The sequence below is a fragment of the Biomphalaria glabrata genome, chromosome 12 (assembly GCF_947242115.1).
Source record: "Biomphalaria glabrata chromosome 12, xgBioGlab47.1, whole genome shotgun sequence".
Classification (NCBI taxonomy): domain Eukaryota; kingdom Metazoa; phylum Mollusca; class Gastropoda; family Planorbidae; genus Biomphalaria; species Biomphalaria glabrata.
In genome coordinates, this window is record NC_074722.1 from 36609648 (window position 1) to 36635879 (window position 26232).

The window sequence follows — 26232 nt, forward strand, 5'->3', positions numbered from 1 at the left end:
CACGTCTGCAGAATGGAAGACCACCGCATCCCCCAAAGACTCTTGTATGGCCAACTAAGCGAAGGAAAGCGCTCGCAAGGTGGTCAAAGATAGCGCTTCAGGGACACCCTCAAAGCTTCTATGAAGACGTTCAGCATAGACCCAGGCACCTGGGAGACAGAGGCACATGACAGAGCATCATGTCTGTAACATCTGTAACTGGCGCACAGGTTGCTGAGGAAAAAAGAACAATGCTGGCAGAAGAAAAACGCCAGAGAAGAAAAGCAAGGCAAACGACACTAGCTCCAGCTGGAATAACCTGCCCAGTGTGCAGCCAAACATTCCGGGCTCACCAGCCACACGAGGAGGCATAAAACCTCAGTGCAAAGCCCTCAGCCCCCTGGATGACAAAGTGGTCATCATCGAACCACGATGGACGAACTATATATATATATATATATATATATACATAAATAGTCTATGGTTTTCATATTTGTTAGAACCGCAAGTGTGCAGAAGTGGCTGAACCAAATACCCCAAGTAATGAATAATTATCATCTAAAATAAAGTGCAAGGAGAAAGCTATGATGGTGCTTCTAATGTTTGTTTGTAAAATGTTTTACATGTTTCGGATGTTCCTTCAGAGTTGAAGATAGTTTACTTCCTAGTCCAAACCTCCCGCAGGACGACGGGGATGGGAGCGGGCAGGGTTTGAACCCTCGACTGTCGATAAATCCGAACGACAGTCCAGCGCGCAAACCGCACGACCAGGCAGCCATCCGATATAATGGAATATAATGGAACAGTGCCATAGCGATCAGCCAACTGGAGAAGATCTATAATAAAGCAACTCAGTGGAGAGATGACAGTTTTAAAAATGAGGCTTCATTAGTAGTAGCTCGATCTTGGAATGTTAAAAGACTATTTGACGAGCCAATCGCTGACTACAGTGAAAATTCCAGATGCAGAGACTTTTGAAGTCAACATTTTACCAAATATCAATCTCCTTGTTTCTCCATTGTCAGCATGTTTCGATCGTTGGTGCTCAGTTTTCACTTCATGAGTTATATGATGCCAACATGCTTCTAATATAATCTTAATCAGATGATATAACCAAAAATATTGCTCAGAGATGCAATCCTTCAAAGAAGTCTACCAAAAAGATATATTTTGTCTGTGTTCAATACGAGATTTAGGACAGATTTGTACAAATGCTCCTTCTTCCCTAGTGCTATTAGAGCATGGAATGGGTTGCCTGAGCTAGCCTGGAAAACCAGTGACTTGGCTGAATTTAAGTCATTGGTTAATATGCATGACTAAATGCATGACGCGTAGGACGTAATCATCTTCTTTTTTGAAGTAACGTCTGTATTATATAAGATAAGATTCGGCTTTTTTTTTTTTTTTAAATCATGGACGTTACTATTATAAATTAAGTTCTTAGATTAATAGTTGATAAGTTGTCTGCTAATCAAGGAACATTAGAATGCAGAAAGTTTTGATGGACAGTTGCTCTTGCACCCCTGCTTAAGGGCTGGACAATTCCATGGACAAACACACTTTTATTTACAAAACTTATATCAGCTCACTCTGGTACAAATCTTGTACACGTCATTTCGCCCACTTCCCATTCTCGAATCAAGATGAAACTTCACGCTATTACTCGGTGTCGACAACACGTTGAATCAATCTAAAAATTAACAAAGTAACTAATTAATTAGTGATAATTAGTTAATTTTGTTTTATATATGAAAAGGGGGATAAATCTTACAGTATTTAGAGATATAGCTATAATAGTGTGTTTTTTTTTCATTTAAATTTTTTTTTTAAAAGTATTTTGCTCTTTTTGAGTGTCTCTAGACTGAAGTTCGTGCACTGAAATGATAAGAAAGTGCTTTGGGTTTACGTTTAACACTTTGATAACTATGTATATGTATTTTTTAAAATCTTAATGCTGTCCTACAAAAAAAAAAACGCAATGTGATACAAAAAGGCACTGCTGTTTGGCAGATCAATGAAGACTTTCTAGAGAAACAAAAATCAAAGACAATAGAACAATACCATACAACAAAATCAATAGAGCCATTCAGTTTTGTGTGTATACAAGTTTATACCTGTATGTTGTCTATACAGGGAGAGAAGCATGCAACCAGTGCATAAATACTGTACATTGACTACTGCAACCAACTAAAGTGTGGGAACTAGGAATACACTGTACAACAAACACACCCACTCACAGTTTCTTTTGGTTTCTTAGTCCTACTTCAAAGGCAAAAAAAAAACAATACCAACTGCTGCAGTGAATTTGACATTGTATGTACAATACAACATACCTATAAACTGAGGGATAAAACTTATTAACCGGATTGAGAAGTTGGCATATTGTGGTACTTTATCACTTATGTAGGCTAGTGACAGGGCAAATGTCAGCCTGATAGTAACTATATAGCCTTGAATTGCTTGTGTGTCCCTCTAGTCCAGCGGTTCTCAAACCTTTTTTACATTCTCTCACTCCGCCTCAACCCCCCCCCCCCAAAAACACACACACACAGCAATAGAAGAGTAGACGATAACAATCCATATTTTCGATGGTCTCAGGCGACCCCTGGCAAATCGTCAATCGACCCCCCAAGGGGGTCGCAACCCACAGGTTGAGAACCCCTCCTCTAGTCCCACCAGCTATGACAATGGCATTGAAAACATACTTGAAGGATCTAGATTGAAAACCACCTACCCCCCCCAGGACCATGTTTTTTTTTTTTTATCAAAGGCAGCAACAAAAGATAACTTCATACTATATTGCTAAAGTAATCCTTCTCAAAAGGAAACTTAAAACTATCATTTATAAATAGCGAAACAAAACAGAAAAAAAATCATTGTGGACTATTATTAATTTGTGTTTTAATTCTGGCATCTAAACAAGCTTCTTCCTTTGTGCAAGCACTATGACCCCCCCCCCTCCCACCCATAAAGTCTAAGAGGTCACATCTGCTAAAAAACATGTTCCTCTTAAGATACCAAAACCAAATCATTGTGGCTCCAAGATGCTCAAGAAATAGTCAGTTGTCATTAAACTGTATTTCCATTGGATTGGACCAATAAAAAGTATCTCATCTTATCTTAAATATGGCCCACCTTACTAAATCAGATGAGACACATGTTGGCCTTAGGCTCTAACTAATGATAACCACATGACAGGAAGTAGGTGTAATGGACCTCATTCATCAATTGTAAACAAACAACATTTAGCCACGTGGTGCTCTATCTCTTCTATATAATTTACGATCTCATGTTTAACTCATGATGGTTGTCACGTGACAGTTTTTTTTCATTGTTTTATCAATAAGATCACGTGACTAAATGTTGTTTGTTTACGATTGGTGAATGAGGTCCATTGAGCATCCTGTGTCACCTCTAGGTTTATACTTAGCTCCAGTACACTCTTAATCATTAGTCAAACAATCTATCCCATTTGTGAGCAGACAACTCTAGGGATTAGTCTAAGTAGAGATCAGTTGTTCTTTCTTATCTTTCCATGTTTAATTCACGAGCTGTGCCCTCGGCTGACTGGGTGTTCTGTACAACAAGTTAAAACAAAACGAAAATTCAAATGTCATGGTGATCACAACAGGCTGATATTTTGTTGCCAAGGTGATTATATTGCCTCTAGAAAACAGTGTGTGACAACAGAGTTAATGGAAACATGGAAACAAGAGTTTACGTTCAGAAAGTGAAAGTGGCCAGACAATTTCAATCAACAGAGGCCAAACTTGTAATGAAACACCAAACTATTACTTTGCCTGGAAGGAAATAATCCTTACTTCAACTGTAGATTCATTAACAGTTATAAATTACATTTTAAAAAAGCCAAGGAGTAACATTGAATACATTTGTAAATTAAAATGTTTCATAAAAAAATTCTAGCAATTAAAAAGGGTTTAAGTAAACTCAGAATTAAAAAGATTTTCTGACCATTTCACTAAAATAACAAAATCACAATAGAAAAAAAAAAAAAGATTTCTTTGTTGAGAATCTTACATCATAATTTAAAAAAGTAAAAAAAAAAAATTACTTTCATTTACAAGTCTACACAACTCTAAAAGCAATAGAATGCAAATCTACCTTTTTATTTGAAACAACATGTCATTCCTACTTTAGATAACCTACAAAATAAACAACTTAAACTCAGGTTTATCCAATTTTTTTAAAACAAGGCCTTTATGCTAATACTGAACAGCTAGTTGAAGCAATTACAACGCACACACACACTTGTGTCAGACAACGGCATTTCCAAATGGACAGACTTTATCCCTTTGTGACATTCTCAATGTTAGCGTGCACTTCAACATATGTGCACGAGGGCCAATAACAAAGTTAATATTAAGTGGTAGCGTCACCTCGTCACTCCAACAGTAGTGTTTTGATTAGAGTTTATACATTGATCGGATACACTTGAAAACTAAAATGCATTCAAGTGATTACAGATTACATTCAATTTGTATAGTCATTAAGTTACAAAGTAACTTTATTTTTTGTAACTTTATTATTGTTGACATTTTTTTTTACAAACATAAATGAAAGGTAAAAAAAAAAAAAACAATTACCAAAAACATTTGTAAAAACTTATAAAATTTAATGGTACTCAGCTAACTCATTCACGACCAGATTGAACACTGTTCAAAATAGTTTTATTAGTAGTTCGAAAAAAGAACTAAGAACTTATGTACCAATACACATTTTTGTTTTTTGATTAGTTGCCAAATAAAAGTGGTTAAAAAGATTCAGTCAGTGATGACTAGTGGATTAAAAAAAATTCAAAAGTTGCTAAAACAAACTAAAGGATCAACAGAACAAAAAAATTGTGACAGGATTTCTATTACTTTCAGAATCAGTGAAAGGTTTTTAAAAACTAAGAATCTATCAGTGAAACAATTTTTATTTCACTCTCTTTTTTTTTTCAAAGGATATTTTTAATGATTTTTATGTCTATGAATTTGTTTTTAAGATTTTAGCAGCCTTGTGTTTATTTTTAACATGAAACATTGAAACAGTTGACCTTCACAGCGTCTGCCCTATAGATGGCAAGGTCTGAAAGGGAAACTTTACTTTACATGAAACATTTGCACCAAGACAAAACACAACCAGAAAGACAAGCTTCACTTGTAAGTTGTAAGTTTATGCAAAGAAATAAAACCATTTATACTTGCTTTGTTTTTAAAATAAATATAAAAGAAAAATGTCACATACAATATGGAGCATATAGCCATATGAGCTGATAACGTAAATCGTAATACAGAGGTTAGGGCTTACAGTCTATACTATGTGTATTATAAAGGTCAAATGTCATATGTACAATGATCTCAAGGTCAAGACAGACCCAATAACTGCTGAGGAGGTTACCATGGCCATTGCAGTGCTAAATAATAACAAAGCACCAGGACTAGACATGATATCAGCAGAAATGCTAAAATATGGGGGACAGTGCATTGTTAACAGAATGACTGATCTCTTAAATCTCTGTTGGCGAACTTCAAAAGTCCCAGAGGACTGGCAAAAGGGAGTGATTGTAAAGCTTCCAAAAAAGGGCAACTTGGCAGACTGTAACAACTGGAGGGGCATTACTCTCCTCTCTGTCCCAGGCAAAGTTTTCAGCACTGTTTTGTTGAGACGGCTTCAACAGTCTGTAGATGAAAGGCTCAGAGAAGAACAAGCAGGTTTCCGAAGAGGCAGATCATGTACAGAGCAGATTTTCGTTTTACGAAATATCATAGAACAAAGTTTTGAGTACCAACAACGGCTAACGATCAGTTTCGTGGACTTCAAAAAAGCGTTTGATAGTGTCCACCGAGAATCACTATGGAAAATAGTTAGAGAATACGGTATACCAGAAAAATTCGTCCAGATCCTACGACACCTTTACAGTCAGTCTAGTTGCTGCATTAAAACAGAAGAGGGAACAACAGAGTTTTTTACAATCGAGACAGGTGTGAGACAGGGGTGCATCTTATCTCCCTTCCTTTTCCTCCTAGCCATCGACTACATAATGAGGAGAGCAATGAACCAGACTGCCTTTGGTATTCCATGGCATGAACAACTCCGATTGACGGACTTGGACTTTGCTGATGATGTTGCACTACTCGGGGCTACAAATAAATGCATTCAAGAAATGACGGAGAGCCTAGACAGAGAGGCACCCAAAATTGGCCTCTGCATAAACTTGGATAAGACTAAAATTATGCGAGTGGGATATAAGGCAAAGGGTGTCCCCGTCAGACTTGGCGAGTCAAAGCTTGAAGAGCTGGACAAGTTCACGTACCTTGGCAGCATCATAACAAATGATGGAGACGCTTACCATGATGTAGCGTGCCGAATAGGAAAGGCAGGGAGCATTTTCCAAAGGCTGCAGCCTATTTGGACTAGCCAAGCCATTGGACTCGAGACAAAAATACACCTTCTCAACACAATCGTCATTCCAACTGCTACATATGCATGTGAGACGTGGAAGTCATCTGTCAAAATTGAGAAAAGACTAAATGTGGCTCAACAGAGATGGCTGAGACGGATTTTAAGAGTCAGATACACAGACCGGATCTCAAACAAGGAAATCCTTTGCCGAACTGGGAGTCGAACACTTAGTGAGGTTGTGACTGAGCGTCGCATGAGGTTTGCGGGACATGTTCTACGTCAAAATGAATTACGCACACCAAGAGTTGCGATAACATGGAAGCCAAAACGAGGAAAGCGCAAACAGGGACGTCCTCGTATTACCTGGCGACACACCTTCATGGAGGACCTCAGAACAGTGGACACCAGATGGGAAGAGGCTTCAGACATTGCCAGTGACAGATCATTATGGAGACAGCTTGCCGCCCAATGCGCCGAACGGCGCGGGAGGACCTAAGTCTAAGTAAGTAAGTCATATGTACAAAATGTAGTGGATAAATTATATTTAAATATATATATATATATATTTAGTACATAGATATTACCATATGCAAGTATAGTGAGTCTAAAATGGTTCACACAAAGAACATTACACATTCACTCGACAAAACCCAAGTCAGAAATAATACAAGTTTAAATAGAAAAAGCCCTTAACACAAAGGAGCTATTCACACTCCTGGCATAATAACAATATGTGAACAGTTCACGTCCTTAAAAACATGTATAATACAAGTCCCATGACAATAACACCCCCCCCCTCCTGCGACAACTAGGACATGAAAGTCTTAGAAACATTTTCTTAGAAGGAACAATGGATGTGCAAATAATACATACACAAGTCACACAGAAACAGATCCTTAGAAGGAATAGCAAACATACAGGTCACGCCAAATGTCACATACAAATTTTCGTATAAAAGAAGCAGTGGCGCAGGTCCATACACATTACTAGTGCTTCTATAACATAGCAACCTTGTTCCACAAGCCCAACTGTATAACAACCATATTCAACTTCGAAAAGACCCAAATATATTCATACGTATTATATATTTACATATCGACATAGAGACACGTTATACACATATATATATATATATATATTGATCAATATAAATAATGAACGTTAAAAACAACTTAACGGTGAAGTTGGTAGCAAAAAAAGAAAAATACTATAAATCCAATACAAATCCAAGAAAAAATCTACACGTCTGAGGTAAGAGATGCAATCACCAATGTTTTAATATCATATCCACTCAATAACAAGAAACAATGACATCACGGAGGTCAAAGATTATGTTCATTTTTTTAATCAAAATTAAATACAGCATGGCTTATATGTACAGGTCAATTTCAAATTTATATTGAAAACATAATTATTGAAAAAAAATTTAACCAAAATTTACATACAAGTTTAAATTGATCTTTAGACCATATTCTGTTCTTCAAATGGGGACAAAATTCCATCAATTTGAAGACCAGGAAGATCTTTATTATTTCAGTTGATTGATTAGTTTACAAACTAAAAAGCAATGACCAGCGAAAGAGCTTGCAATCTATATTTGAAATGAATGCATATTTTATGAAATTTCTGATCATTTCGTATAAATTCAAATATTCTAACGGGAAGACCAGGTGGGACAAGCACAATGATGGTCAAACCCTCGCCTTCCAATTATTTTGCTTGTGCAGAGTTCCTCAATCTGGCTGGACTATGTAAAAGAATGGACCATCTCTCATATTAAGAACAGCTGCTGACCAGAACAATGGAGGGATTTGGTTACGCAAAGTGTCATAGCGCCCGTAGGACAAAAGTCAAGGGACAGGTGAAATATTTGAATAGATTTCCAACTACTTTTTTTTTTGGTAACAAAAATAAATTTCTTCAAAAGACACTGTCTATTGGAGCCCCCAGCACCAGCCAGCTGAGTTATTCCAGAGTTAGAGATATAGCTGGTTGAGAAATTTTACCTACTAATTGATCAAAATGCAAATATTCATTTAATCCTGGTTGTTTTTAGTCACTGGCAAGATATTTGAGCTAGACACCATGAATGCTAATACATGTTTCTATCAATCATCATCATCATTCCTTTGAGTTCCTCATGGAACATAGGGCCTCGACATAAACACGCCACTCTCCACGGTCTCTTGCTAGCTTTTTGATGGTGTCCCAGCTCTTCCCGGTCTTCTCTGCTTCTTCAAGTACACTGCATCGCCATGTTCTTTTTGGTCTTCCTCTGCGTCTTGTTCCCTGGGGGGTTCCACTCTATGGCCTGCCTAGCTCTGTTGCTGTTATCTTTTCTAAGGGTGTGACCAATCCATCTCCACTTCCTCTCTAAGATCTGCACTTCTATATTTTTCTGTCCACTCATCTCCCACAGTTTGGTGTTTTCTACTTTGTACTTTGTTTCTATCAATACCTTAGTTCATTCTAAAGCAGCACTTATTCTAAAATTTTGAGGTATAATTGCTTTTGGATAGATGTTTATTCTTCACACTTACTTGCTCTGTAATAAACAATGTTGACCAAAAAGATACAATGAAAAAGTTGATACTGATAATATTGAAAAGTCGAAACCCGATACTATTAAAAGAAAAGAGAGCAATGATCTTAGTTTTGAGACATTTATGACAGTATTTTAATTCTCAAAAGGGGCTACGGCTTTTTTTATTTGTACGTTTACTGAAGAAATGTCAAACAAATCCCATGCAACTCTGATGAGCTTCATGGCTAGTTGAATACAAATATTACACATTTGAATTTATACATTTTTAATTTGCACATGCCCCACATTCTTTCTCACAAGAATAAATTACAATGGGAAATAAAATAGCAAAAAATGTAAATAATTAAGAACCTCTGGTCCAATTATTTAAAAAAATATTTGTATTATAAGTGGAGTGTACATTTCAAGAAAATATATTGAATTGAAAATCCTCAAATCACAATGAAAGTATGAAGTCTACTGAATACAAAAATTGGGATCTAATAGCTGGAAGCGTAACAAAGTACAACTCAGTCTAAATGAAATGATGTTTTGAAATGTGAACTAAAAGAAGAGACTGTACATGTCCTCTGAATACTTAAATTATTCATAAAATATTGCGCCACAATTCTCACAGAATAAATACTGTACATAATCAGAGATATTGATACAACAGTTTGGTAATCATTGAAACTGTAAGTAGCTAAAATCAAACATTGTTAAAAACTTGTCCAAATCTGTAAAAAAAAGTACAAAATAGAACATTTTTCTTTCCAACGTACACACAGTTAGTATGAACATATTTGTATGAATTACAGCCCCTGTAGGCTGGTAACATTTGCTTTCATTTTACCACCAACTAGATGACATGCTGCAAGTTCAGGTGACATTATAATGACACGTCACAAGTGTCCATGCTGATGTATCTCTCTCCTTGAAAATGCAATTTTTCTTGGCAAGCAGAAGCTAACTTTTTTTTTTTTTAAAGATTATTGAAACGAAGAATTGAAAGTGAAGATGACTTCCAATCAAACAATGTCAAAATGCCGTTGATGAGGACTGTGCCAGGATCCAGAGGTTGACGTACTCTGTAACAATAAATGATAAACTGTAAGCCTGTGACAACATCGCAAACAAAAGTCAATGATGTCAATGCCGATGATAACCAAAACAAACATCGTTTTATGAATATCAGCACATAGCATCAATTGCTGGTTGACAACTCATTTTTAAAATTCTCATAGACCAATGTCAAACACAGCATTACAGCTTTGACTCTCTTCCCTCTTAAAATTGTACTGACGGCACAAATGTTCTGGAACATTGAGGAACTGATTCAACTTTAATTATTTGAATGTGAATTTGTTGAACAGTAAATGTGAGAGAATCAGGGAATCGCTGTATGAACACTGTAAATCACATGACAGGAATTAGGAGGGAAAGTAGCTGAAAGAGGGAGAGATGAGAGAGAGAGAGAGTGAAGTCAGTATATCATTATGTATTTAGCTAAGTAATAAGTCAGAGACCTATAATTAGAGAGTACAGTATCATAAAGTTAGTAAATATTCACGCAGCTCTGAGAGTGTCAAGTTTAATATATAGTCAAGTGTGTTTAGCTCTCTACTCATTTTATTGTCAAAGTCAACATCAGTCAAATTTATATATATATATATATATATATATATATATATATATATATATATATATATATATATAGAGAGAGAGAGAGAGAGAGAGACAGACAGACAGACAGACAGATAAAAAGAAAGAGACAGACAGATAAAGATAAAAAGAGAGAGAGAGAGAGAGAGACAGATATATTTAGACCAATCGAAGTATGCTGCAGTACCATCAGAGTATCATAAGTATTTATATTTTCACTGACAGAAGGCTGACCAAACCGACAATGTCCTATTTGTACCTGGTGACTGTGTGTGGTAGGGCAGGAAGACTCCATGGTTGGATTGTTCTCTACATTGAACATTTGGTCTTCCACCTCCTCATCATCATCTTCATCTAGCAAATTCATCATTGAAGGTGCCTGAGATTCTTTCAAGCTATTCAAAAGTTAAGTTTAGTTTCATCCAGAACTATTACCATTCATTCTAAGAATCAATCAATCAATCTCTTTCTCTCTCTATATATATATTACCTGCGGCCCGCGGATCTTAATTTACGTATCATTGACATGGTCACTGATATAGTATATTAGAAACTATTAAACCAAATAATGTTATAAGTAAAGCGAATGCGTAAACATAAAAATATTATGAATGGAGCTAAAAAAGTAGCTAATCGACCAAATTAAGACTTGTAAAGTTTCTGTTCGGCGCATCCATAATGTAATAAGCGCGCGACAGCGAGCTATTGGGCTAAGTCGATGCTATAGCAAACGAATGTATGCTAAATGCTTTAGAAAAACAAATTTGAAGGTTAATTTGATTAAAATATGAAATGAATGGACTATTTTTTTTATTTTCATGTGTTAAAAGTTAAGCTTGTTTTAGGACTACTTTACGTATGCTACAGTTCCAGTTATTACCCAAGGGAACATTTATGGCAAGATTGGTTTTGATTTCTATGAGGGAAATACATGCATATCTACACCTTACTTTCTGCTTTATAGTATATATATTTATATGTGATAAATAAAATAGGTCTTAATCATCTTGAATGTGATAAAAAGGATACATTTGTTGGGGCGACCTTTTTTTCCACTTGAGAAAAAATCTTCTAGCTAATGCTGCAAACTGCTTTCTTGATGCTTAACAAAAGATAAAATTGCCAACAATAATTAATGCAATGACTTATGAAAAAGTAATTATCAATGCAATGACCTAAGAACCAAGCAATAATCAATGCCATGACCTATTAACCAAGCAATAAATGATGTAATGACTTATGAACCAAGCAATAATCAATGCAATGACCTATGAACCATGCACTAATCAATGCAATGACCTATGAACCAAGCAATAATCAATGCAATGACCTAAGAACAACTAATTATAAACGCACAACTCTAGTTAATATTTGGTATAGCATTGTGTGAACATGACAAAATGGAAGTTACATCAAATTTGATCAATAAAGTGCAGGACAAATACATTTTTAGACTTGTAGATGTCATTCTAAACTACACCATTTTCCAAAGATGCTGGACTTAACAGCAGTTGATCTATGTATATAAAAGATGAAAGTCTAGTTTCAAGTTCCAAGTTCTGAGACATGTCCAATGTCAAGACCTAAATGTCTAAATGTGCAGTCTTTAATGGGGCCTATCACTAGTGCAATCATTTGTCTTTACTTTGAATGCCTCTTCACATTTTAGCCTGTGACTTTGTATATGTTGTAGGACGTAATCAGCTTCTTTTTTGAAGTAACGTCTGTATTATATAAGATAACATAACTGTTTTTCTGAACATTGCTCAGACATTAAACCACTTGAATCTAATACAATTAAGATGTGTCAGAGATGGAATGAGCACTGACCTTTAAAAGTTTGTCAAGTTATCAAGAGGCATACATTTTATTAAAGATCTGTAAAATATCCATATGTGTCAGCCATCTTAATCACAGTAATTTGTTTGATGATAGATAACAATATCTCCAGCTAATCACATATTGTCAAAAGGGAAATAAATGTTTACAATGACAAAACAGAAGTTTTACCTTTCCCCATATTTTTTAATTTTTTTCTGAGCTCCACATCTTCACTTACTGGTGGTGGCAACTGTTGACTAAAGGGAAATGCCTCCAGAGTGTCTCGACGATCATCACCATAGCCTTCTGTTCAACAAAAGAAAAAAAACAACTCAAAACAAATAAACCTTGTCCTATTTATTTGTTTTGATGCTTTTCTAAATATAAGTACAAATTATTCCCATGGATTTTTAGCTTTTGATAATGTGAAAAAAGAAGGTTTAATAATTTATACTATGGGCAGAACAGAAAAAGATGACCTTTACATCATCTCCCCTATAGATCATCAGGTCTGACGGAGGAACTTTATTTTACTTTTACAGTTAACAAGGGTGTCATGTGGCCAGCAGAACAAACCAACTGCCTTTACTTTTCCCAAACTATTGTCCCATTAGAGCTGGGTGCACTCAGAGATGCCTTAAATAAGAAAAAATTAAAAGTCTTCACCAGTATTTGAATCTCGGACCCCTTGGTTATACCAATGTCAAACAGGTCATACCAATGTCAAACAAGTTATACCAATGCCAAACAAGTTATACCAATGTCAAACAGGTTATACCAATGTCAAACAGGTTATACCAATGTCAAACAAGTTATACCAATGTCAAACAGGTTATACCAATGTCAAACAAGTCATACCAATGTCAAACAGGTCATCAAACAAGTTATAGCAATGGATGCAGCAATATGCTGGAGCTGGCAACTTTTCTCACATGTCCTACTTAAATCTTTCAATAGTTGAGGATTTTCATGATTAATGTCAAACATAGTAATCTGCTATTTGTTCACATTTTTATTTGTAGGAATTGTTGACATTTTAAGCTTTTAAACATAAAAAGAAGAGAAAGCCATAAGGAGAAATGTGGGACAATTTACGGGAACCTAAAGAAAAATTAAGAAAATGAAAAGAGGAACACTGTGACAGATTAAAAAAAAACAACATATAAGAAAGCAAGGTCAAATATGCTAAACTGGCATATCCCTGTAAACAGCTAAATAGCTCAATGGTAGCATTATCAACTCTGTTTTATTGCTACTAGTTATTTCACCCATGTTTTTAGTAAACCTTTTTAGTTGCACACTGTCAGGGACTGAACCACAAATAATTCCTACAAATTGATATTAATTTTGTGCTATAAATGGAAGAGTTTAGACATATGGTCCTGCAGAGCACACAAATGATCATAAACTTTAAACAAAGCTTATCAACTCTTAAATGTTTTACATATTTCGGATGTTCCTTCAGAGTTGAAGATAGTTTACTTCCTAATCCAAACCTCCCGCTGGACGACGGGGGATGGGAGCGGGCAGGGTTTGAACCCTCGACCGTCGATAAATCCGAACGACAGTCCAGCACACAAACCGCGCGAACAGGCAGACATCCTCTTCTTATATCGCATACACCAGAGACATTAAAAAGCTAAGCTCTTTATAAATAAATATGAGCCAAATATCTAAATAAGCAAACGTTTTGGGCTAAGCTCTTTATAAATAAATATGAGCCAAATATCTAAATAAGCACACGTTATGGGCTAAGCTCTTTATAAATAAATATGTGCCAAATATCTAAATAAGCACACGTTTTGGGCTAAGCTCTTTATAAATAAATATGAGCCAAATATCTAAATAAGCACACGTTATGGGCTAAGCTCTTTATAAATAAATATGAGCCAAATATCTAAATAAGCACACGTTATGGGCTAAGCTCTTTATAAATAAACATGTGCCAAATATCTAAATAAGCACACGTTTTGGGCTAAGCTCTTTATAAATAAACATGAGCCAAATATCTAAATAAGAACACGTTTTGGGCTAAGCTCTTTATAAATAAATATGTGCCAAATCTCCACATGAGCACATATGTTTTGGGTAAGCTCTTTTTTTTATAAATAAATATGTGCCTCTGAAGAGCGGGCCTGCAAAGCATCCACACAATTCTGATGCAGTCCCAAACACCCTCAAAGCTTCTCTGAAAGCTTTTAGCATTGACCCAGACAACTGGGAGATGGAAGCACATGGTACAGCATCATGGAGCACATGGTACAGCATCATGGAGCACATGGTACAGCATCATGGAGCACATGGTACAGCATCATGGCACTGCGCTGTGAAAACTGGCGTACTAATTGCAGAGCACAAGAGAACAGCGCTAGCGTCAGAGAAAAAAAAAACAAGGCCAATGACACTAGCTCCAGCTGGAATAACCTGCCCAGTGTGCAGCCCAACATTCCAGACTCCCATAGGTCTCACCAGCTACATGAGGAGGCACAAATCCCCAGTGCAAAGCCCTCAGCCCCCTGGATGACAAAAGTGGTCATCATTGAACCACAATGGATGAACTCTACATAAACACAAATCTTTTGGTTAAGCTCTTTATAAATTGTGCCAAATCTCTACATGAACACAAATCTTTTGGTTAAGTTCTTTATAAATTGTGCCAAATCTCTACATGAACACACATCTTTTGGTTAAGCTCTTTATAAATTGTGCCAAATCTCTACATGAACACACATCTTTTGGTTAAGCTCTTTATAAATTGTGCCAAATCTCTACATGAACACACATCTTTTGGTTAAGCTCTTTATAAATTGTGCCAAATCTCTACATGAACACACATCTTTTGGTTAAGCTCTTTATAAATTGTGCCAAATCTCTACATGAACACAAATCTTTTGGTTAAGCTCTTTATAAATTGTGCCAAATCTCTACATGAACACAAAATATTTTGCTTATCTTAGTACATGAGAATCACCCACCAATGAAGTCTTGATTTTCTGGATCTAAGCTCGGTGGGGTTGAAGGCTCCGCAGGTTGTTCCACTTTGGTTTTCTCACTATTGCGCAGATCTGGAAAGAAAAATTGCACAATTCTATGAGACAATTTTGTTTTGTAGATTGAAAAATATAATACGAAATGACTTATTCTGTCAAAATAATAGTGATAATTTGTGTTTTAATTAAATCCTTTTTTTTTTAAACAAATGACATGAGGCAATATTACTTTTTTCATCCAAGAGTTTTAAAGCTGAAAGTTTTTAAATGAATTGATCATGTTGTAATGTCATGATAAATAGCCTATTCAGGTATTTCAATCTAATGTCATCATAAATATGCTATACCTTGTTCTAATGTCATCATACATATGCTATACCTCGTTCTAATGTCCTCATAAATATTCTATACCTTGTTCTAATGTCATCATAAATATCCTATACCTCATTCTAATGTCATCATAAATATCATATACCCCATTCTAATGCCATCATAAATATGCTATACCTCATTCTAATGCCATCATAAATATGCTATACCTCGTTCTAATGTCATCATAAATATGCTATACCTCATTCTAATGTCTTCATAAATATGCTATACCTCGTTCTAATGTCTTCATATATATATGTTAATCCTCATTCTAATGTCATCATAAATATGCTATACCTCATTCTAAAGTCTTCATAAATATGTTATACCTCATTCTAATGTCCTCATAAATATATTCTAATGCCATCATAAATATGCTATACCTCATTCTAATGTCATCATAAATATACCATACCTCGTTTTAATGTCTTCATAAATATGCTATACCTCGTTCTAATGTCTTCATAAATATGCTATACCTCGTTCTAATGTCCTCATAATATGCTATACCTCGTTCTAATGTCCTCATAAATATGCTATACCTCGTTCTAATGTCATCATAAATATGCGGTCTCCTCTCAACTCCTGAAGAAATTCACTGTTTTGTAACATAATTGCGAGTCTCTCATCTTCTAAGTACTGTGCCATGTCGGGGTCCACATCCATTGAGGTCAAATGCCGACGTCGCTCATTCTCCTTCATCCTTTCCTGCAGGATATCAGAGCTGAACTCATGCTGAGCTAAGCCCTGAAACAAAACATTTACATCAGAATTTAACACATTTTGGGAAAAAGATTTGCAGCAAACATATTGTTATAACTCTGATTTGTTACTCAGTGGTGCACATTGACATCTCGTTGTGCACTGTTAGGAACTAGACTAGAGAGAAATGTTTACAGTAGAGGAAACAAAAAAAATTACACCTAAGTTGAGGATCCTGAGTAGAAGTTGTGATTAAGGCAGACCTTTTTATTAAGTATTTGTGATGTGCTATTAATAAAGACCTATCCTCATCAAGTTGCCTCCCTTAGAGTTATTACACTATTTATCAGAACTACACTTATGTCAAGATAAACCCAGCAACAAATCAGGGCTGAACTTAAAATTTTAATGGTACATAATAATAATAATAATAGCTTTTATATAGAGCTAATTTCATGCTTATAGCATGCTCAGAGCGCTAGGGTTTAATCTCATTTGTGTGGACCAGTGGGTGGAGGGGGTATCTGGGAGAAGGTTTTCCATGCTGCCTTTAAGGCGCTCAGTAAACACAACTCTGCTCAAGTCGGGTGTTGAACATATAGAAAAATGTCCCTGAGAAAGACTTGGAATGACAGAAAGGCAGGTCATTAGGAACTTGAAGAAAAGTAAATACAGGTCGTAAGTAAATCTTGCATTCAACTAAAATGGTGAGTCCATAACACTGAGGCCTGGTAGAAATTCGGCTGCTATGCTCTGTGCCACATACAGCAATGAGAAACAAATAAATGGTGAATGTATGCACGTTTAATTTAAAAAAAGAACTATTTTCTCTCCTGCAACAAACTGCAGTAAAAAAAATTAAATATTTGTCAAGATTGAACAAACATGTAACCAGAAGTAAAAAATAAAGTTTATGAAACAATGTTTTTGAGTTTTAAACAATCATAATGAGTTTCTATCTCTAATATGAACTTTTGTAGAAACAAAAATGTATTTTTTAAATAAATTATTTTAAGACTTAGCAATTAAATAATATTCAAATTTAGATATTGATTTCCTACAGTAGCTTCCATAAAAAATTAATAACTGAACTATTATCTAGCAAGTAAATAACAATATTAAGAAGAATAACATTTTGTGCAGTGATAAGGAGTTGATACAACTTTCAACAATTTCACAAACAAATCTTTTTTAACAATATTCATAAACTTAGTAGTTACCATTCTAATGGTAGCCATAATGACTGTTTTTTAAAACCTTTTTTATTATCCATATGATTTCTAATATATTTTTATCAGTTATCTTTTGAATATTTCAATCCTAATTAGAAAATAAAATTAGAAGGATCCATACATTTTTTAAAAAGATTATTTTCCCCTTTGCAGGCTAGAAAACTTTGTTGCCTAAATATGATTGCACTAAATAAAATTTATAGAGAGAATAAATGAATACCTACCGAAGGATGAGCAGTCTGTGGTCGTCTAGCTTGGTTGGTGTGACCAGCAAAAGATAAAGACCGGTGGGGTTTCTGGGATGCCTTCTGTTTAACAACTTGCCCCATGGAAGAATTATTAGCTTCTGCAGAGGTCAACGGTGAAGGAGCTGGCACAGGGTAGAATGATGGGCGCTGGGGACCCACTGCAGACAGTGTTCTAAACACAAAAAGGTCAAAAAGATAAGTACATTTGTAAATAAAAGTATCAGTCACTGAAACTAAAGAAGTTATTTTTATTATTTTATCTTGAAACATCTACTATGGTAAACAAAGGGTAAAGAAAATATTAATGTGAAATAGTGGTCTGCAGCACAAGATCACGAGTTGAACAGATTGAAACTAAAAGCCTACTTTATCACAGGTTTGATCTTCTTGTTGAACAGATTGAAACTTAAAGCCTACTTTATCACAGGTTTGATCTTCTTGTTGAACAGATTTAAACTTGAAGCCTACTTTATCACAGGTTTGATCTTCTTGTTGAACAGATGGAAACTAAAAGCCTACTTTATCACAGGTTTGATCTTCTTGTTGAACAGATTGAAACTTAAAGCCTACTTTATCACAGGTTTGATCTTCTTGTTGAACAGATTGAAACTTAAAGCCTACTTTATCACAGGTTTGATCTTCTTATTGAACAGATGGAAACTAAAAGCCTACTTTATCACAGGTTTGATCTTCTTGTTGAACAGATGGAAACTAAAAGCCTACTTTATCACAGGTTTGATCTTCTTGTTGAACTAAAAGCCTACTTTATCACAGGTAGATTGTCAATTGCAGTTAGAAAGATCATTTTTAGATGCAATTATTTTTTTGTCTTTAGAAACATTTGGCCTGCTTACACAAACATGTCATATTAAATGGTTTCAGTACTTTAAGACTTAGGCCCTAGTAAGTGGCTGGTCTGCTTGTACTGACAAGTCATGTTAATAGATGGTGTCAGTACTTTAGGCTTTGACCCTAGTTAAGTGGCTGTTCTGATTGTAACAACTAGTCATTAAATGGTGTCAGTACTTTACAGTTTGGCCCTAGTAAGTGGCTAGTCTGAATGCACTATATTATTGATCTGTATATGTTTATAAAAGCCTAAAGATGAATGAACAAAAGCAAGAGTGCTATGGACTGAATACAATAAAATAACATTCACTGCCATTTCCATAGATTAACTATTCAGTTGCTGCAGAAGACAGGTGAAGGCAGCAACAAAAAACAACACCCTTATCAGCCACAGACAAACAATAGTTAGTGTTGGATGTGGCAAAGTGTGTAGGTCATGGTTAAGTCTGTGCAGCCATATGAAATACTGTACTCCCCCTTCTTTTATTTATTAGTGTTAAGTGCACTTGACAAACTTTACCAACACCAAGTGAGTGTAGGAGATAATAGATTTGGTGCGTAAATAGTGGATTTTTCAGTAAGATAACAGAGAAACTCATTTCCACAATAGACTACAATCAGGGTCCTTTACAAGATTAGATTTTTAAATGTTGCATGTATCTAACTGATAATCAGAATATATTTGATAAAAATCATGATTGCCTGAACCGAACACACAAAAAGCTTTATGAAAAGGTATTATTTTACTTTACATTTTACCTTAGCATTGAAAAAGAAGTTTGAATAAAGTGTTTACCCAGGTGTATGGAATAAGAAATATAATGTGCTGTTATCCAGAACTCAGATAGTATTTTGTAATTGAAGGTTGGGGTTTAGCAATTGCTCAGCTACTTTTGTACTTATTTCTAAATTGAGGGATTCTACTTAAGACACTGTGACCCCAATCAAGGCTATGTTTAATTTTTTTTTCCTCACTACAACCACTCTGTTTCTGCTTTGTCTATCGCTAGACTTGTAAAATAACAAAAACTCTTTGCTTGGCACACACTCAACTTTAAGTCATTACAAAACAATAACCCCCTATCCCCATCAATCTAACTAGCTGTGTGTTCAACAAGTTATAGCTCCATAAGTGAAGACAACTACTTTTAAAGTGATTGTTGTTAGTCAACAATCACAAAGAGGAGTGGCTCAACCAATGGGCATCAGGAAACAAAGGCAGAGCCATGTACAAAGAAATGACTATGCCAACAAACTGGACAGTATTAACTTCCTCCCCGGCAAAGAACAATCTACAATTTTCCAACTAAGAACAGGACACACACCTCTATTAAACTACCATCTGAACAAAATAAACTCCACACAACTCCCCCTTTGCAGACACCGCGCCCACCCTTATGAAACCTTAAACCATATCCTCTTTGAATGCCTCTCCCAAATCCACCTTAGGCAGACCCTACTTCCACTACAGCCCAACATAACCGACACCCTGTACGGCAGTGCTGAACAGCTGAAAAAAACAGCACACTTTTTTTCCTTGGCACAGTCTGCAAAAGAACTCACAGCTCAGCAGCAATAAAGCTGGCAAGAAGAAGAAGAAGAAGTGATAGATGAAAGCAAATTACAAAACCCTGAAGGAAAATCTTCACTTCAACTTAAAACCCACTCTCCTGAAAACTTTGTATCATTATTTCCAGTTAATACAGGATTTACCCTTGTTAGTGAAGTTAGTCCTGAGTTAGTCTGACTAGGGCAGCCAAGACAAGTAGCTCTAAGTCACTCGATATCAAAAGATAATGCATTTAGTAAAACTATCTAAGCCACTATTTCCTACCTATGTAACTGAGTTCCTGGTCGTAAAGGTCTTGGTGGTTGAGTTGGGCCAGGAATGAGTCTAAGAAAGTCATCTGGGAGTGTACCTAGCATGGGAGGATTCCAATTTCTGTAGGCTGGTCTTTTCACTGTAGTGGTCGACTGCAGCAGAGACAAAAAAAAATATTGTTAAAATGTCTAGAAGTTTCATTTAAAATTTGAATTCTCTCAGAAACATGTTAATAGGGTGTTAATTTTTTTTTGACATGCAGGAAATGACTGTAAACCTACGTCTCTGTGACCAGATCTCCATCGATGAGGGCTCTTCTCTCTGACCATGCCAGGACCACCATCCAACACAAAATCATTGCTGTCTAAAGATCCTTTCCTGTGGGGTCGGAAACTGAAGTCATCTGGCAACATATCTTGCTGGACGTGAGAGGGTACAGTCGAGGTGGACAAAATATTACGACCTGGTCGAGGTTTGTGGGGTGAGCCATCTAAGGCCTCACCTCGACGTCGGTGGTGATTGGAAGACCGGGGGACATGGTGGTGGTGATGGTGTATAGAGTGGTGGTGGCTGTGGTGAGTTTTAGTGCCAGGTCCTGAGGTGCTACTTACAACTGGTGCTGTGTCCGGACCCAGGTCCAACAAATGTTGCATGGTCCCTATGGTGTGTCGTGAATGATGGCAGCTACCGTTATTAACAGCCATGGTTGGCGAGTTGCGGTGCCTGCTCCGCCCAGAGCTACTCTTATAGTTGTGAGCCATGTGGGACTGTACAGCTTCTGTGTAGGAAGGAGGGCAATCCTCTGAGTCCTTTGAAGGTTTATCTTGAAGTTCTGGAACTCCCTTCTAATGTGAATTGAAAAAAATATTACACTTTGGTTAAGCATAAATATTTATAGTGTAATCCATGGCTGTTTAACAGCACATATGCAATTAATATTAGCATTTGTGGTAAAAAAAAATTTATAGCTGATAAATTTTATAGTGTCAACAGAAACTATGTATGGAGCAATGAAGTGTTTTAGTAGACAACAGTAAGTATAGGGAGCAATGAAGTGTTTTAGTAGACAACAGTATGTATAGGGAGCAATGAAGTGTTTTAGTAGACAACAGTATGTATAGGGAGCAATGAAGTGTTTTAGTAGACAACAGTATGTATAGGGAGCAATGAAGTGTTTTAGTAGACAACAGTATGTATAGGGAGCAATGAAGTGTTTTAGTAGACAACAGTATGTATAGGGAGCAATGAAGTGTTTTAGTAGACAACAGTATGTATAGGGAGCAATGAAGTGTTTTAGTAGACAACAGTATGTATAGGGAGCAATGAAGTGTTTTAGTAGACAACAGTATATATAGGGAGCAATAAACGTTTTTTGTAGAAAAAATTATATATATATTCTACTTCTGTGATTCATATTAAATATGGAATAATTATCAGTATGCGGAGTAATTGTGACAAGAAATAGAATCTGTAAACATTTATATAGAGAGAGCAATGACTAAATTCTATTCACCAGCTTGAGGTTAGATCAAGTTCATATGATACCTCAAGGCTAAATACATTTTGCCATTTTTGTTTTTCTTTAATTAAGGTAACAGTAATCTTTTCTACCTTATTGTGCTTAGTTTCTCTTCCAGAGCGTTTTAACCCTTGCGAGGGCTGCACATGCTGAGATTGTTGCACATCCCTTTCTACTGACATTAAAATGTGGTCTGAAAGGTCATCATCTTCATTTAGATCTGCATCTATGTTCATGGTCAAAAGCTGATCTATAGTCGCATCTACCATGCCATTGTTTGCTCTAAGGACAGCTTCAATCACTTCCTCGTCTGTTTCGGGAAACATATGCCGAAAATCTGACATTGCCTGGGCATAATATTAACAATATCATTGGATTATCAGGGAATCATAATCAATGCCTTAAAACTAAAACATATAGATGATAAAAGTCATTAAGAAAATCAGTATCAGCTATCCCACAGAAGGTGGGGCAGTAACTAACTTGACTGTCAATGCAAAAGTTACAAGTTGGTAGCAGATTTGTGGGTTTTCTAGGTTGTTGTTTTTTTTTCAAATCTTTTATGGGCAGCTTGGAAACTGTGGTGTAGACAAAATCATAATCTTCAAGAAATTGTTTTTAAATTACCATCAAACTCAAATATTGAGTGAGGGCTTAATGCTCAAATTCTCTCTTTTCAGCCATTAGATAGAGATGTGCAAAAGTGAACTAAAAAAAATAAAAACTTTTAGTTTAACTTAACAACTAAGGCCAAAGTTATATTCTTAAAAATGTTTTAGTTGAAATTGAAGTTTAATTTTTTAATTGTTAGTTTCAAGCTAAAAATTTCAATAAAAAAATGTGTAAACTTTCTGAATCATGTGGCAGTAGCAGCAGTTAAATCACTCAAGCCATTTTCTAATCCCAGGATATCAACGTTTTTGATTATAAAGCACCATGTATTTTGGTTATTCTCAGTGAGCGCGCTATTGCATTTATAATTGAGTTTATTAAAAAAGATCCCCTTTCAGATATTGTGATCTATAGGGCAGATGATGTAAAGGTCATCTGTTTCTGTGGCCTACAGCTAGGAGAGTGTCGTGTGGTCAGCAGAACGACCAACCGCCTTTACTTTTCCCCAACTAATATCAGGTACCTATTAGAGCTGGGTGGACTCAGAGGCACCCAAAGATCCTGAAATTAAAAAATCACAGTCTTTATCAGGATTTGAAGCCAAGACCCCCAGTTCAGAAGCCAAGCGCTTTATCACTCAGCTACCCCGCCTCTTATTGAGTTTAATGCTAAATATATATATTATTCAAGAAATTTGTATCAAAATTTGTGCCTAACGCTCTCTACTAAGCCAGTGAGCTTCTCTAGCTTAGTTCTGATATTTGGAGTGCCCATATTAGGGTATTTATAGGTGTTGCACTACACTATATCGATCCAGTCACACTCAAATTTAGTTTAAATTTAGTAGCAGTTTTTTAAATTTAGTTTAGTTCCCATCACTACACCTTTTATACAAATCCTGCATTCAGGCTTAGTGGATAATATATATCATTGTTTCCTTACAAGCCAGGTCCAAGTGGCTTCCCTGATCTGTTGAACAAGAAGTTTACAAATCTGGTACCGTTAAAAAAAAAATATGAGACATACTTTTGACCCACCCCACAGCAGTCCACTTTGAGTTAAAGTTTGGCTTAAACTGTACAAATTAAGAATCAATATAACAAGGGCCTGTCCTGCACTGGGTTAAAATCTAATTGCTTGTTAAGGCCAGGATAGTCTCCACCATGGAATGGCCCAGTCAAGGGGCTCTGTCCTGACAGAAAATGTGAGCTTTTTGGGATTAGTCCCAACACCAATGCCATTTTTGTAAAATTTTAAAACTACTCCCTTGATAATGATGACTTACCTGATGGAATTCCAACTGACGCATGGGTCGTCCAGGAGGTCGTCCAGGAGAATCCTCACCTTGACCGACACTCCTGAGCCTACTTATATTATCTGTTTCTGTCATTATTGAGAATCAAACCAGTACGGAAGACGACTAAAGCATTATTACTGAAATGAAAACAGGATGTAATTGTTAACGTTGGCACCTTTAAAACACAGAACACTAATGTAACTATATTGACAAACAAGGCCTAGCAATTCGGTCTTGTGGGTGAGTTCAGACCCCCACAAAGTCTATAAAAATTACTTTAATAAAAAATGTTCGCAATTGCAATTAAAACTCTTGTCCACATTCCCTTCCTTTATTTTTCACCAACCACACACACACACACACACTAGCAAGAGCTCCATTTATGTCTGAAAATTCAAAGGCTATTTTAACAAATGAGAGATTTGGATGCCTTGGTTGTGTGATTGGTGTCTATGCTGTTTTTAGGAGGTCTTGATGATACTGGCCATCCCCAGAAAGTATTTTTTTCAAAATGGCGCTGCACTGTGGCGACATGCAATTTGTGCTTTCATTATTCATTACAAACCTTTAAATACCTTGGTACTATCCTAGACAATAAACTAAATTTTACTGCAAATACTGATTATATCAGCAAAAAAGGGCAGCAAAGATTACGACTACTAAGAAAACTGTGTTTGGTGTAATGCACAAATTGTAAGACAAATTTCCTTACGGATAATAAAGATTATTATTATTATTATTAAGTATGGAAAGTATTATATAATTTTCTTCAACTCTGAAGGAATATCCAAAATGTGTAAAAAAAAATAAAAAAATTTTGCATCACGTATTTAAACAACTGTGAGTTGTGAAATCATACAACTCTGAATCAATCACGTCTTAACAAAACACATTCTGACATAAAAGAAATTATACCTGACCAGAAACATCTCTGAAATTGAGCAACATGATGTGAAGTGCCCGTTGGAGCAATTTCGGAGAAAACAAGGAAATGTTATATGACAATAAATTGAATATAAATAATTTGGTGGGGTATCTGAAGTAAGGGGCCTGTAAGGCTGTAACTTACAGTGTAAGGGTATAACAGTATAACAAATACCACCAATGACTAAGTTCTACCTGAAGTTAAACAGTCCTAAGCTAGAATCCTAATAAAGGCTAAATCTATTACACCACTCTAGAATCTCTAATAATCTAGATCTAATATATTACTAATAAAATCTAATTAGTTAGTCAATATGAACCATGAATGTCATTTAGATATGATCTATGAATATTGAATGAATTATAAAAAATTGACTCCATTTTAGATTCTAATTATAAAATATTAAATTATTAAAATATTATTACTGAATTAACTGATTTACTGAATACTCAGGCAAATACTCACACTTCACTTCAGTCTTCACTCTGTCTCTTATTTTTATAGTCTTATTATGATAATGTTTTCTAAATCATGATCATCTACAATTACTAACAACAAATAGATTTTATACTAGATCTACACTCTAGATTTACAATGACTTTTGGCATGAGTTGACACGGATCTTCTCTAGACTACATTCTTATCAAATTAATTGAATGGGAATTCCGAAGTGCCAATTTTGTCATTGCTGATATTACTGATCAAGTCTCAGTCTGTCGAGACATTAACACATTAGTCACTTCATAACAAGACATTTCTACAAGTAAAATAGTAAAATTAAAATAGAAAGTAGTCTATTATTTAGTATTATTTAAACTATAATTTATTTTTACTATTATCATTCATAGATAGACTTAGATCTAGCCTAATTATAGTTCAATTATTCAAAGCAAATTGTAGATTTAGATCTAGATCCAGACTAGACTAGGTCTATATCTGGTCTAAAGTCTAGACGAATTGTTTCACAGTAAATTCAATAGGGCAAAGTGGTTGTAGATTATATTATAGAAACGTTAATCGACATATTTAATCTACTCATGTAGATACAGAAATAGGAAACAAATACATACTGAAATGAAGTAAACAGAACAATTTAATATTTGTTAAAAACTCTAGATGTATTTTTAACAATAAAAAAATATAATTGTAATATTAGTAATAAAATAATAATATTATTTTTTAAATGAATTTGAGAGAAAATAAATGAACGAAATACATATTATAGTTCCTTTTATTTACAGGTTACAAATTCCAGTTTTCATTCATAAAATGT

General features: G+C 35.4%; 1 protein-coding gene across 5 annotated transcripts; it reads right to left on the bottom strand.

Moving 5' to 3' along the window:
* Positions 1 to 7636: 7636 nt before the first annotated feature.
* LOC106055857 (CUE domain-containing protein 1-like) lies at positions 7637 to 26232 on the bottom strand. Of its 5 annotated transcripts, none has more exons than XM_056006425.1 (12): positions 26176 to 26232; positions 24023 to 24171; positions 22218 to 22472; positions 20888 to 21451; positions 20619 to 20758; positions 17912 to 18107; positions 16296 to 16500; positions 15367 to 15456; positions 12581 to 12697; positions 11600 to 11672; positions 10830 to 10965; positions 7637 to 9996 (listed from the first exon to the last, which is right to left on the bottom strand). In XM_056006425.1, exons 2-12 carry the CDS (start codon positions 24125 to 24127, stop codon positions 9937 to 9939), a joined length of 1941 nt encoding a protein of 646 aa, XP_055862400.1. In that variant the 5' UTR covers positions 24128 to 24171; positions 26176 to 26232; the 3' UTR covers positions 7637 to 9936. The 5 variants fall into 5 exon arrangements, with proteins under 5 accessions (XP_055862400.1, XP_055862399.1, XP_055862402.1 ...); XM_056006424.1 differs by lacking the exon at positions 26176 to 26232 and adding an exon at positions 25793 to 26000; XM_056006427.1 differs by lacking the exon at positions 26176 to 26232 and adding an exon at positions 25559 to 25784 and having other exon boundaries at positions 21218 to 21451.

Excerpts from the sequence above, each read along its gene's own strand:
- LOC106055857 (XM_056006425.1), bottom strand. The coding sequence starts at position 24,127 with ATGACAGAAACAGATAATATAAGTAGGCTCAGGAGTGTCGGTCAAGGT. Across the intron at positions 18,108-20,618 it reads CCAGGAACTCAGTTACATAG|AACACTGTCTGCAGTGGGTC; the intron begins GTAGGAAATAGT and ends TTTTGTGTTTAG. Across the intron at positions 10,966-11,599 it reads AAAAGGTCGCCCCAACAAAT|CTTGAAAGAATCTCAGGCAC; the intron begins GTATCCTTTTTA and ends ACTTTTGAATAG.